The 14680-nt window shown below is 44.3% G+C and overlaps 1 protein-coding gene across 2 annotated transcripts in view; it reads left to right on the top strand.

Annotated features, from left to right (window-relative positions):
- KIZ (kizuna centrosomal protein) overlaps window positions 1-14680 on the top strand; it is a 148191-nt gene that overhangs the window by 79226 nt on the left and 54285 nt on the right. For both annotated transcript variants that reach the window (XM_019516123.1, XM_019516122.1), the window contains 2 exons: window positions 289-453; window positions 4241-4391. In XM_019516123.1, the coding sequence (XP_019371668.1) occupies window positions 289-453; window positions 4241-4391 (316 nt within the window). The remainder of the gene's footprint in view (window positions 1-288; window positions 454-4240; window positions 4392-14680) is intronic.

Here is a 14680-nt window from a genome sequence, read left to right as displayed (position 1 = left end):
TTTTTTTTTTTTTTTTTTGCTGGTGTGACATCATCCACCTCGTTAGGGAGTTCATATGTTGAATTTATTTGTAGATTTAATTTTTTTTAAAAGTTTTTTTTCAAAATGCACTCTTCTGTTTAATGCCTTTGTGCAAAGGCATTGTCATAGCTGTATTTTGTGCCTAGATTATATTACTAATTATTCCATAAACCATGAGAACTATTACAGATTCTATATCCAAGCCTGTTTTAGTTGTCTGTCTGGGCTTACATAAACATTTCAAGCAGCACCTGTTTTATTTTATAGCTTTTGTAATCAAACTGAAAATTTGAAAAAAGAAGACCTTGAGGCATGTGAAGCAGTTGTCCTTCGTCAGCTTCAAAGATTGCTACAAAGCACATTCAATGGATGTCTCTTACCTGAGAAAACACTTAATGACAGAGGTAGAATTATGGATGAAAAGCAAGCCAGGTACCAAACACAAAACTATGTGATAATATGATTAACATTCTTATTTGACTTGTCCAAAATTATTTCTAAATGTTTATAAAAAGAAAGCAGAATTCGGTCAAACCTACAGTTCATATTAAAATTAAAGAATTCCAAGGGGTGACCTTCACGTATTTCAGGGCCTACCATCTGATTTAATGGCTCCAAAAGATTAAACTGAGCATATATGTATAAACTGACCTATAAAATGTGTATGTAAAATACGCTCAATTGAATTCTTTCTCTCACTCATTTAAATCAAGTATATGAGTGTAATATATATATTACACACATACATGCATATACTTTTAGTGAGAAAAGCTCACTTGAAACCATTTTTAGGTAGATAGATGGATAGTTTGTTTATTTTACTGGTCTGTTTTTAAGTGAGCTTTTCTCACCAAACGTTGATGAACCCATTTGCTTTTGTACATGTTATATGTAGAACTTTTTTCTTATAAAACTAAAGTTTGTGTTGATTTAGTTTATTGTCTTTCATTTGTGTAAATAGAGAACATGGGGCTAAGACCCCTTACCACTTCTAAATGTATTATTAAAAGATTGTGCCTCCTCACTTAGTCATACTATATTTATTATACTGTGTGCCTGCACAATCCAGAAAGGTAAGTGAAATGTCTTGCAACAGGGAGGAAAGTGCTTATTGTGTTGCCTAGTCATTTAGTGTAGGTTGTCTGCTAAGCAGAAGACTTGCACTCTCTTCCAAGTGTACCACTCTGGGCTGTGAGATGCTTGTGTTTCAGCAGTAACCACTTCTGTTCATTCAGGAATAGCACAGCTTACTGAGGGCATCCCATCATGTTATTTTTATTGTTTCAAAAGTTAGTGATTGCAAACCAAAATTACAAGGATCTGAAGATGGACTGGTTGAAACAGTGCTTTTAGCCATATTCAATCCACAGCTATATGTTTGACACCCTTGGACTAGACCACTAAATGTGATGGAAATTTGTAACTTGAATTGGTCATATCCTTCAGTATTTTTGTCACTAAAGAACGTGACCAATTCACATTGTCTTTGCTCGATTTAAAAAAAAAAATTCTTTGAAGTGTAACAAGATTTTGATCAAGTCTAAGCTTTATACTCTGTGGCCGTGTCTCCATGAGTAAACACATGTGGTTTGCAACACCACAGACCTGTCTGTGGCACTGTGAACTGCATGTGCTACACATGAAGGCATTTGCTGTGCTGCTAATTTGCAGTGTGGTGGGGTTTTTTGACACTAGGTGATCCCTGTGTCAAAAAAACCTGTGCTATAAAATCACGTAGCAGCGCAAGTAGTGGCAGCATGCACCACCCAAAACCAGAGCCTGGCTGGCCAGAGCTGCACTCTGGCTGCCAGCCAGGCTTCACACACCTAGGTCACTGCTGTTGGAGCCCTGGGAGGGCCCCCAGGAATGGCTGCTGGGGCCAGTGTACGTGCTGCCCCAGCCTCTCCTACCCTACCTGGGACAACTTGCCGTGTGCCAGAGCACACATGCAAGGGTGTTCCCAGGAGACAACTAGCAAGCGGCACAAATACATGCTGTTGCTCTTTGTCCCCAGGGAATGCATGTTCCCACTTGTTGGGAAGCGCCCAGTGTGCACATTTGTGATGTTAGGCAAAGGTTACAAGTACATACTTGCAGATAGCCCCACTGCTTGTGTGCATGCTGTTCAGTTTGTATCCACTTGAAAACAGATTAACTGGAGAGCAGGTGGGCTGCTTTGCTTCTTAACAATTTAGTTACTGACTACCCCTGAGATTCTTATTTGTCTCTCTGCTCACCCCTCACCCCCACAACTCATGCCTTTACCAGCCCATTAAAAAACATTTGTTTGAATATGAAGTCTTACTTTTGCAGACACTGAGTTCTCAAAAATATGCTTGGTCTCTGGTCCTGGGTTCTAAGCTTCGCCCTCAGTACTGTTTTATGTACTTTAAATTACAGAGTCATTGGTTAAAAAACTGAAATGACCAGTATGCCATAGTTGTGCTCCTTTTTTTGGTTCTCCTTTGTGCTCCACGAGTCTTGTACCCTTGTCTGCTTAGTGGCTTAGCTTTAGCAGGAGCAATGTGGCAGATATACCCACCCATGCAATGTATAGCCTTCTGGTTAGGGCCCTTTCTTGAGAAGTGGAAGGTGTGAGGCCAGATCCCCTGAGGCTGAGGAGGGTCTACATTTCATGCCTCCATGTTACTGGGTAAGTACCTAGTGACTAGGCTGGAGGTTGTCATTGAATTCAGCTTTGAGATGGGGAGGGAGTCTTCTCCTGTGCTGTGGCAGAGACAGCAGCAGCAGTGGCTGCTTCCCCTGAGCCACAGTGAGGAGAAGCAGTGGTGGCCAGGTTCTAGTAACTGCCTGCCAGCCAGTCTCTGACCTGAGCTGGGTCATTCCAACCCACAGCTTCCAAAAAGGTTGCCAGCTGTGGGGCACCAGCCTGTTGGCTATAAAGTGGGCACTACCACTGCCCTGGAATTGAAATCAGTGTGCTTGATGTGTTAGACAGATGTGTGTGTGTGTGTGGGGGGGAATTTCTTGCTTACTTTTAGTGTCTTTTCAGGACTGTAGGTGGAGCTTGTGCACCTCCAGTGAACACTGTAAATCAGAAAAGAGTCTAGGTGTAGAAGTGGCTGCTCCTATTTTTTTGCCATGTGTACAGGCTTGAATGTACGCACATCAGGAGCTCTGAGTTCCAAAACTGAATGGTGTGATAAGCTTTGTGTCTGTTGGCAAGGACACTTGGAATGTCTTCAAGACTTAAGTAGTTAATGTGTACTGAAGTTTCCTTTATGCACCTAATGAAACACTTAGAACATGGCACGAGAAGCTTCTTTCCTGATTTGGGATGGAAATATTTTCAAAATCTCAAATTTTCTCAAGAGAAGAATTTTTTTTTTCTGCTTATCTCCATATTTAAGTCATTGGAACTACTGAAATGAAAAAAGTGTTGCACCTATGTAAGAGTTTGCTGGGCTGGTGCCTACAGCTGTGTTACTGTTTTTTGAATTCTTCATTTTTTACAGTAAATACAGTATGAATAACACACATTATACACTGATTAGTTATACATAGCTTCCTAGGTGCCTAAATTGCAGTGATGACTGGAAGACCCTTTAGGAAATTCTGAGTTTTGCAAATTGCTAAGTAAATGAACAGACTTAAAGCCAGAGTAAAGCCTCACAAAATCCACATTCTTCATGTACGTTGACAGTTTTGGTCATTTCTGATGATTCCATATAATTTATTATTAAATGCATCTAGATTGGCAGCAAAGTCATTAGCAGTCATGTGAGTGCCCATAAGAAGGAGTTAGATTCATTTTATCCTAATTTGCTGCAGAAGGAGAAAAAAATTGCCAAGTGAAAAGGGACAAAATATATAGACATAGAAATGTTATTTTGTGCTTTCAAAGAGGATAACACAAGCAGAGTCATTCTTAGGGGTGTGCGGGACCTGGGACATATCAGCTGATGGGGTGCCTTGGGGGGTCAGGGTGGTGAGTGGCTTGACCATAAAGCCGGCAGCAGCCACAGCGAGGCCTGTATGACACTGTTTGTGTGGTGGTCTCCCCTATTTGCCTGCACTCCCCCCCTGCCCCCCCCCCCGGGGAAGGCGCTGATTACAAGTGAAGCTTTTAGTAGTTAATGCTAGTTCATTGACCATGGAGAGCTAAATGAAAAGATACGAATAGTATAGGAGATGGCTGTTTTTACATTTTATTTACTCACTGTCTGTCATTTTACTTGCATTTGTACTTATTTTCTAGTTCTGATCGGCCACTGGATTTTGCCATGTTATGGGAACGCTTAAGCAAACACATTTTATTCCTGAAAAAACACAATGTTTTGCTCACAGAAGAAGTAAAAGAAATGTTTGGAATTTTGCTGATTTCAGAAAGAAATTCACCAGGTGGCCAGGTGAGCGGTCATGATCATTCAGGTGTTATCATTATTGGTAAATCAGGCTTTGTGCATGTGTGCCTATGGGTCTGCTTCTACAATAGTAGTTCTCAACTTTTTTAGCTGCAAGGCACACTTCCATAACTTCTGAATATAGCGACATACCGTTTAAAAAACTAATGAATATATTACACAGCTTACCTTCTTGCACCCAGGGGGAGGATGCACTTACCATCTCGCACCCTGCTTCACCCTTAAAAGGATCATGTGGAGTCCCAGTTGAGAACCGCTGTGGTATAGCCTCGTGTTTGGGAGAGAAGTAGAAAATAAGAAAACCAATTTTTATTTATGAAAAGTTTTTAGCTAAATTAAATGTAGCCTGAAGCAACTAGTAGTATTCCCTGTCACGATTCTCATAGAAGGAAGGGCAGATTTACATCTTATAGACTAACCAGAGTTAGGGGGTGGGTGAGTGTACGTGTATGTGTATGTGAATACACACACTCCCCCCACTCCCACCCCAGCACAAGCTTTGTGAGCTGAAGCTCACTTCATTGGATGCTGTGAAAGGATGTGCAGAAAGTAGAGTATAAGAAAGAGAGAAATCAGAATTCAAAAGACAAAGGAAGTACGGGGGGAGAGAGAGTAGAGAAGGAGATGGGGCAGTCCTGGGAGAAACAAGGAAACAAGCAGTAAACCAAAGAAGCAGTCACAAAAAATAATCCAGATAATGGGACAGTACACAGAGTCCCTGCTGGCAGTAGATGATGGATTTTGTTAATAGATTCATAGATTGTAAGGCTGGAAGGGACCTCCAAAAATCATCAGGTTCAGCCCCCTGCACAAAGCAGGAAAGACAACAGGTGACCCCAGCAAGGTGACCATCCAGTCTCCTCTTGAAGATTTCCAGGGTAGGCGATTGCACCACCTCTGGAGGGAGCTTATTCCACAGTCTGGCCACCCTAGTTGTGAAGTAGTTTTTCCTATGTTGAGCCTGAAACAATTTTCCAGGAGTCTGTGACCATTACTCCTAGTTTTCCCCAAGAGTGCCCTGGTGAACAGCTGTTCACTGAGCCCTTGATATATGCCTCTGATGTAGTGGTAAGCTGCTACCAAGTCCCCTCTCAGCCTTCTTTTTTTCCAGCTGAAGAGTCCCAGTTCCCTCAGCCTTTTCTTGTATGGCTTGCCACGCAAGGCTCTGATCGTACAAGTGGCTCTTCTCTGGACTCTCAAGCTTTACCATGTTCTTGTTGAAGTGTGGCGCCCAGAACTGGACGCAGTACTCCAGCTGTGGTCTCACCAATGCTAGGTAGAGTGGGAGAATCACTTCCTTGGTTTTGCTGGAGATGTATCAATTGATGCATGCCAGGGTATTGTTAGCCCTGCTGGCTACAGCATTGCACTGCCGGCTCATGTTCATACTGTGGTCTGTTATTACCCTCAGGTCCCTTGCATTCATAGTGCTGGTAAGGTTGGCTTTGCCAAGCCTGTACGTGTGCAGGGGATTGTTCATTCCCCCAGTGGAGCACTTTTACATTTCTTGAAGTTGAACTTCATCTGGTTCCGGTCCGCCCAACTTGTGAGTCTGTCTAGGTCCACCTGTACAGAAAACCCTCACTATTCGCGAACTCCAGATTTGCAGGTTCAAATATTTGCAGGGGAGGGCAGAGCTGGGAGGTGGGCAGAGGGCGAGCGCCAGGGACATGGAGGGAGGCGGTGGCAGTGGCAGCATCTTCTCCCCCAGCGGCAGCCACAGCAGCACTTGGGGGAAAGGGGTCAGTCCCCCGGTGTTGTGGGGGAGCTCCACAAACAATGGGGCGGGGGAGCAGGGGGCAGCTGTGGGGTCTGATGGGAAGTATTTGTGGATTTTGCCATTTGTGGGGATCTCTGGAACATATCCTCTGCAAATGGCGAGGGTCTCCTGGATTTGCAGCCTATCTTCAAGCATGACCACATTCCCCCATAACTTGGTGTCGTCCGCAAACTTGGCCAGTGAGCTCTTCACCCCCACATTCAAATTGTTGATGAAAATTTTGAATAGTATGGACCAAGCACCGACCCCTGCAAGACACCACTGGGCACTTCTTGCCAAGATGACACAGATCCGTTCATTAGAACTCTCTGGATCCTGCCCCACAGCCAGCTTCCTACTCACCTGACTGTCTCACAGTTAAGCCCACTGTCTTCCAGTTTTCTCGCAAGAACTTTGTGGGATACCAGATTGAAAGCTTTTTGGAAGTTGAGGTATATAATGTCAACCTCCGGATGGCGAGTCACCTGAACATAAAAGGAGATGAGGTTAGTGAGACAAGACCTGCCTGTGACAAAGCCATGCTGGCTGTCATCCAGAATCCTACATTCTGCAAGCCTATTGCACATAGACTCCTTAATGAATTTTTCCAGGATTTTCCCTGGGATAGAAGCTAGGCGAATTGGTCTGTAGTTACCTGGGTCCTCCCTTCTCCTCTTCTTGAAGATGGGCACAACATTGGCCCTCTTCCAGTCCTTGAGGACCTCCCCAGAGCACCATGAATATTGGAAGAGATTCACCAGGGGTTCCGTAATTACTTCAGCCAGCTCCTTCCTTGTTGTGTGCTTAGGATGAAAGGTGGTGGTATGAAGGTAGCTGTAGTGGCCAGTTGGTTTCCAGTACTTGGTGGCAATGTAGCCATTTCAAAGCATCACTGTAGTACCTGGGAAATAAATTTGCTGCATGGAGAGTTCCAGAGTTAGTTTAGTGGAGGGGTGGAAGTTGTTAAAGTCTTAGTGAAATTTCTCTAGAGATTCCTTTCCATGGGTCCATACAATGAAGGTGTCATCAGTGTACCTTAGGTAGATCATGTGGATGAGAGTGCAACTGTGGAGGAATCAAACTTCAAGGTCTATTATAAATATGTTGCTTTTCTGGGGGGGCATACGGTGCCCATGGCAGTGCCATTCGTTTGTACGTATAGGGAGTCTCCAAACCTGCAATAGTTGTGTGTGTGGACAAAACTGGAGAGTATAATGGAAACTGAAGTAATTTTCTTGTTGCAGATAGTGATCTTTATGGCTTGTAATCTGTCTTCATGGGGGTGGTCTCCGGAGACACGACATCCATGGTAGCCAATATGGCATTAACTAGTAGCTTGTTAGTGGAGGCCAGTTTCTTTAAAAAATTTGTGGTGTCTTTCAAATAGCTGGCATCTCCAGTGGTATATGGCAGGGGTTGTCAACTGGGGGTACTTGGAAGGGGGCTAGGGGATACGTGCGGGCGGGCAGGGATGAAGTGCCGCCACCCACCATCCTATGCCACTGCCTCCCAGAAGGAGGGGGGTGAGGGCAAGGGCAGCAGCTCCCCTCTATGGGCCTCACAGGTGCTGCCCAGTCAGCGAGATGCAGTGGAGTGGGGGGAGTTTGCACGCAGTGGCAGCTGCTGATTATCCACCACCCTGCAACGCTGGCATGTGCTATCCCCCTCCCCTCCCGTTCCACCAGAAGTGTACCCAGAAGGCGGGGGGTACACTCCTTAAGAAAGGTTAAAAACCCCTGGCATATGGGAATAGGATGCAGTCTACATAGTCAGAAACTCACACCCTGACAGTGCCACTACCAGAGGCAATGGGGTGTCCTGAGATGGCTGGTTTGTGGATCTTGGGTAATAAGTAAAAATTGTCTGGCTTGGGCTCCTGGGACATGGAAGCAGTAATCTTCTCCTGGGTTTCCCAAGGTATATCCTGTTCATCCAATTCCTCTGGTATTGTGATTCTTGTAATCATTAATCACTACTATGAAAGCTTAACTTTTTTCTGACTCTTTTCTTTTCCCGTGTTGATGGCTATTTAGAAACATATTTACACTTTTGGGAATAAGCTATGCTGGTATATAAGCATCTTTAAACGAATATAACTTTGTCCATACTAGTGGGGCTGCAATACTTGAATGATCTCATTCTAACTAAAGCAGTACAAAAACTAGTTAGATAAGACCTGGGAGAGCTCCAGCTATCATAGTATTGTATAGAGAGATTGGTATTGTATGTGATAAACAGGTCTTAAAGTTTTAAAATGACCTGAACTCTATCTAGAAATTTGCTGGCTGCCAATTGAGTTATGGACCACTATTGTTTTGTGTTATTAGCATGATAAGCTACTTCATGAGTGGCATATTTTGCAGTAACTTCAGCTTCTGAAAAAAATCTCCATGCTTAATGTCATATAGAGCATGTTATGGAAAACTGAGCTGTAGACTTTCACCGGCCTGGGACCTTATGCATTTGATTGAAGATTGATTCTCTGTGCTTTGATGCATTCAGTCTTCTTTTGTACTCAGGGCCACAGTAAGCTGGCTGCAGTGCTTGATTGTTGCTAGGCTTTGGTGTGCACAGATCAGGAGTGAGTAGATAGTATTTGTTCCCTGGCAGCCATCCTGGGCATAGACCATGGCAGTATTATTGTTTTCACAGAACCGGTGTCTTAGGCCAGGTATGGATGTTTAGTTTCTATTGGGTGAGTTGCTGTTCTTTTGGTAGAAGCCAAAAGTGTACAACTGTTCAGGCTTTTTGTCCAGGATCAAAAATGGCCAGTCTGTGAGAAAAATAACCCAGAAACAACTGGAGTTAAAACACTCCCAGGAGAGGTTTCTCCAGTTAGACCTTCTCTGGCTTAGTTCTTTTTGTAGACCAGCAGGAGTAAAGCCAGGGGAAGGCTCCCTGCTTTTCTGAGATTACCCTGGTTTTGAAGAAGGTGTAAGGAGTAGAGGTACACTGATACATCAGTCCAATATCGGATTGGCACCAATATAAAGAAAATTGGCTGTATCAGAAATCAGTCTGATGGCTGATTTAAATGCCCATGCATGCGCACAGCTGCAGCGTAGCATGCAGGCAGCAAGAGCGCAGCCCAGCAGCTTGAAGAGCTGCATGCAGCTGGGAAGTCGGTTGTGGGGGAAGGGGAGGGGGGAGGGAAGGGGCATGGAGGGTAGATCAACACCCCCTGCGGTGAGGGAGGAAGTGGGGCAGGGGCAGACGCTGCCCAGCTGGGGCAGGGCAAGGCGCTGGACGGAGCCACAGCTCATCTGGGGGTCACGGTGGTGGGCAGCTCCCGCCACTGCATGCACCTTGGGAGGGTATGACTGAGGTGCCTGTGCCCCCAGATTTGTGTGGGGCAGATGGGTTGCAGCTGCACGCTGGGCTTGCGGCAGGCAGCGGCAGTGCTGGGAAGGGACCTATGGGGGGTGGGCTGCAGCCATACCAAATTTCTCTGTAGCCCCCCGTCCCAGCACCACTGCCACCCACCCTGAGCGCAGCCCCTGACTAGAAGAACCCAGCACAGCCCTGGCTCCAGCCTGTAGCTGTAGCATGTCTGCCGCACCCCGTGCAGATCTGGGGGCACCCTCTCCCCCACGCCCTCCTGGGGAGTGTGCAGTGGCAGGAGCCGCCGGCTCCTGCATCCCCCAGATGAACCATGGCTCCATCCTGCACCCCGCCCCACCCCAGCTAGGTAATGTCTGCCTCTGCCCCTGTCCCAATCCCTTGCTCACCAAGCAGGGTGTTAATCTGCACCCACACACACACGACCCTCCCCCCTCTCCTTCCACCACTACAGACTTGCCAGCTGCACGCAGCTGTATCAGAAATCAGATCAGTATCAGCTAATATGCCTCCTTAAAAATTGGCTATTGGTATTGGCCCTCAAAATCTCTATTGGTGCACCCCTATTGAGGAGTAGCTACTCTTCCAGTCCTCAAGACTGGGAGGCAAGGAGAACAGCAGCCACTGCTCCCTTCTTTTTCCCCAAACTGGGAAGTCCCCAGTTTCAGGAAGAGGCAGGGGGCTTTGACAGCTCCTTCTGGCTTTCCCTTGCTGCCACCTGAGCAGTGGCATGATGACTTAAAATCCCACAGTTGGGAGTGGGGCTCCAAGGAAGTCTCCCTAGCCCACTTCCCTTCTGGCTTCCCTTTGTCTCCCCACTACCCAGCTGAGTGGTGGGGTGGTGATTTAAAAGCCTGCAGCTGGGAGGGAGGCTTGGAGACCCCACTTCCAGATGCCCAGCTGCAGGGCACCAGCAGGAGAGCCAGGGGCCAGGTTGGGGAAAGCCTCTGCATGCCTGGCTCCCAGCCCATCTGGCTTTTAAATTTCTGCCCCGACCACTCAGTTGAGTGGTGCAGTTGGGGGAGCATGTGGTAGTTGGAGGACTAAGAACTGGGCATGTGGATGCTTTCCTAAGCCCAGCTCCTGGCTTCTGGCTCCTCTAGCTTCCCCTTGCTGCCTGTGCTGCCCAGCTGACCTAGAGTGGGGTAAGGTGGGCTGCTGTACCATGGCAGCAAGGCTTGGAAGCCTAAACACTATGGCAAAATACCCCTGCCTTACCCTGCACCGCTTTGCCAGTAGAAATGAACATCTGTACACAATTTATTCAATGTAGTTTTTATGTATTTCAGAATACGTATGCATGCATGTGTGTGTGTGATCTCACAAGAAGAAAAACTACCTAATATATAAATCACTGCCTGTGTCTATATTTCAAATCATACTTTGGAAAAAGTCCCAAATCATTCATTGCATCAGCTGTTTTTAGTTTAATACAAGAAATAAAATTGGGAAACATGGAAAAGAAATAGATTTTTTTTTTTTTTTTAAATTCAGACTGTGAGGTAGCTGAATGATGGATGGGCAGGTGGAATGGGTCGTCTTTTAATTTCTTTATGGACTAAAGCATTTTTAGGTAAGTTTTTCAGTATTTCAAGTAGGGTATTAATATTTCCTTTCCCCCAAACACATATTTAAACAAATGTGCTGTAGTGATACATGGCAACATTAATCACAAGCCCTTGTATCTTCTTGTTCCCTATCCATCATTTTTTCCTAGATTAATAGTTTTTTGTCATGATTTATAACTTTTTTTCTTGGTTAAACCAGCCTTCCAGTGCCTGTTATACTACATATATGTGAATAACTTTACACCCTATGGCATCACGTAGGCTTTTTCAACTTACAAGGTTATAAACTAACTCTGTGTAAAGCGAGTTGGCAGTTTGATGGGCCAGATATTGCTCTTGACCTCTTCTGCCACAAATTCAGGGTAAATGTGCTTTGCACAGGGGCTTTGAACAGGAGAAGAAAAGAGAATCTCCCTATGCCAATGGGAAGGTTGGGTTGGGACTGGCCAATAAGCACTCGTCATTGGAGCCCATGGGCAATAATAGCAGTTGTAGGTCTTGCTAATCCTCTGCAGGGACTGTGCAGGTAAGCCTCGTGGTCTTTGTGACAGTTGCTCAAGGCTGTAGAACACTGGTGGTTCTACCTGTGATTAAAGTCTTCTGTGCTTGCAGTGGGTCCATGGTAGGCATTTGACCCTAAGTTACAGGCACTTTCCTTGTTCAGCAATTTCCTTTTACTCAGGAAATAATAATATTTGTAGCTTCCTTTTATAAAGGAAGGTAAGAATCATTCCAGACAGGAAGCCAGGTATAGAAAGCTTAAGAGTATGTAAAATAAAAGGGGGCAACATTTTACTGTACATGGGCTGCTCCACACTGACTGCTGGAATGCATGCCCTTATTCTGTAATAAGGGAAAGCTAACCCATGGGAGTTTCACTGAGTTCTTAACTGCTCTAGTTTAACTTCTACTTGCTGTGAGATAACAGTGTACACATGGGCACTTAGTGGCAAAGCCTGCCTGCCTGCCTTCCTTCACCTTAACCCACAATAGCTATGTCTGTGGGTTTTTTTCCTCAGGCCACTGACAGACATTCAGGTACAGGGGTGATGGAACCTGATCCGCGATCCCAACAATTTTGCCTCCTGCCATGCTTACATATGCATGACAAGATGTGTGATTTTTGGGATAAGGGATTTTGATATCAGGGCCCATTTGAGCCCGGGTAAGGACCATACAGCCACATCGTCATTTTAGGCCAGGTTATACTTAAAGACAGGGGTAGGCAATTATGGAGGGCAGCTTACTGAACTTTGGCAAGCCATTGAGGGCCACATGACAGGAAGCTGGGGGCAAATAAATATTAATTTTCTAAATTTTTAAGGGGCCCCGCAGGCCGAATAGAATGGCTTGGCGGACCGCATCCAACTCTTGGGCCACATTTTGCCCATCCCTGTTTTAAGAGGTAATTAACTGGTTAAATCGCATCTTAAGTGGAACGTGCTGGGATGTCAGGGACCTGAGGAAGGGTGCAGTGGTACTCAAAAGCTTGTCTGGGTCCCTCCCAGCTGTACAGTTGGTCCAATAAAAGATATTACCCACAAAATCCTTGCTTCTAGTAAATTGTTTGTGTCCATCCTCCTGAGTAAGCTGCGCACTGTCACGCAGCAGATCAGTGGCTGGTAAAGGAATAGAACCCAGGTCTCCTGATTGCCAGACCAGTGCCCTGTCCACTGCATGATAGTGTCTCCTCCTAGGGAAAAGTGATTATTTTCATCCTGGGTATATTTCTTTGCTGCCTTTGAATTATGCATTTCTAGCAAGACTCCTTTGAATGAACCCACAGTGAAATATCTGCCTTTGTACATCACAGAAAAGATCTCTGTCACAAAGGGTTAATCAGACTCAGATTTTAAGTCAGGCTTTTTCCTTGATAGTCAGTAGCTCATAAAAAAAGAAAGAAAAACCTATTATAACAAATCATTTGCAAACCTTGTTTCCCGCACCTCTCATTTTTTATTACAACCCAAAAAGAAATCAGTTTTCTTGTGTTTTTTGGGGTTTTAAAAAGTTTAAATAAAATAATGTCTGAAATCACAGGATGTAATATTTTAGTAAGTTAAATCTTTATTTTCAATTGTAGCTAAGGTAATTGCATATATAAGAGAGAGAGAGATAAGGGATCTGGTTTTCTGATTTTTCTCTGCATTTGGGTTGAGCAAAAGATCCAGTTAAGAAATGTATCTTTGAATTGGTCAAAAACTTATTTACAGCAATTGTTCAACTACACTTGTTGAGTGGATTATAGCAACAGGGAACTTATTTCAATGAAGCTAAAACACTTGTGATAACAATGAGGAGAATTTGAATAAAGATAGTAAAGAAAAAGGCTTTATTTTTTGAGCTTCATAGCATAGGCATCTTATTGCTTAACACATTCACTGCAGAATATTTGCTGTTATGTTGTACTGTTGGTCATATATGCCTGCATTTTGTGTTTGTATTCTGTTTAACAATCAGGATAAATTCCCTTGAGTGTTTATCCGCAAGATAACATTTACCTCAGAGCCCTTTTATTTACAAAGGATCTGCACTGGACAATAGGCTGCAGAAATAACCTATGTGTATGGGCATAAAATAAAAAGGTATCCAATTAATTAGATACAGTGTATGTTAAAATTAGTTGGATGGCAGCAAATATATGAACAACCTGCTGTTAAATCTTAGAATTAGAACACATTTTGAGCAATTGTTTTTAGCCTCCATCCAGAAATGCATTAGATTTTTGAAGTACAAACAAAAAATAAACCAAGAAAAATCTAATCATTTGGACTCCAGAAAGAATCCTGATTCAGATTCCCCGCTTCCTCTAATAATCCTGACTGTTAAGATGAATAGTTTTCAGGACACTTTAAAAAAATGACTGCCCTGAGGGAGGGAATCACCAAAAACTACATTTCATCTTGCTATAGTGATAATATAGTAAGCTACAATTCATCTTGCTATAGTGATATCTTGCCATAGTGCAATACTGTTATAATGTACAAGAATGCATGATACCTTCTTTACGCTTGGGTCAACATTCCAAATGTGCTTGTAATCCCCTTCTGGAAGAGCCCTGCCAACAGTGATTGAGACTGATTTAAATTACTGTCCTTAAATTTACATATATTCTCTTCAAACGCTACAAATTTCCTTTCACATTAGTAACCAGGCTTTCAAGCTGTAGGCCTTATGTTCTTAGGAGCATCAGGCAGTGGCCAGCAGGGTTAGTTTCCCCTCTAACATCTTCAGGAGGCAGATGACAGCCTTCTATTTTGGCATTTTTGTCATCTCTTCCTCCTCCTGTCCCTTAGCACTTATGATTTCCTCCACTTAACTTGCTCTTCAGGCCTATATTTCCTTTGCTTTTCTGAGGCTACCCTGGTTCTTATCAGACATCTTTTTCCTTCCTTTCTTGGGTGTCTCTCCTTTTTCATTACCATCTGCCTGGAGGAGACCTGATCTTCCTCTTTCTTGGGGGCTGCTATGTTGCTAGGCTGAAATCATCTTGTCTGAAAAAAAACTATAGAATCATAGAATCAATGAGTCTGAAGGGACCTAGACAGATCATCTAGTCCGACCCCCCGCCATGGGCAGGAAGGAGCACTGGGGGTGGCAGGGGTCAT

Source organism: Gavialis gangeticus, unplaced genomic scaffold (assembly GCF_001723915.1).
Source record: "Gavialis gangeticus isolate Ggan-Ray unplaced genomic scaffold, GavGan_comp1, whole genome shotgun sequence".
NCBI classification, from domain to species: Eukaryota; Metazoa; Chordata; order Crocodylia; family Gavialidae; genus Gavialis; species Gavialis gangeticus.
Note: the sequence above shows the minus strand (reverse complement) of the source record. Positions and strands in the feature narration are given on the sequence as shown.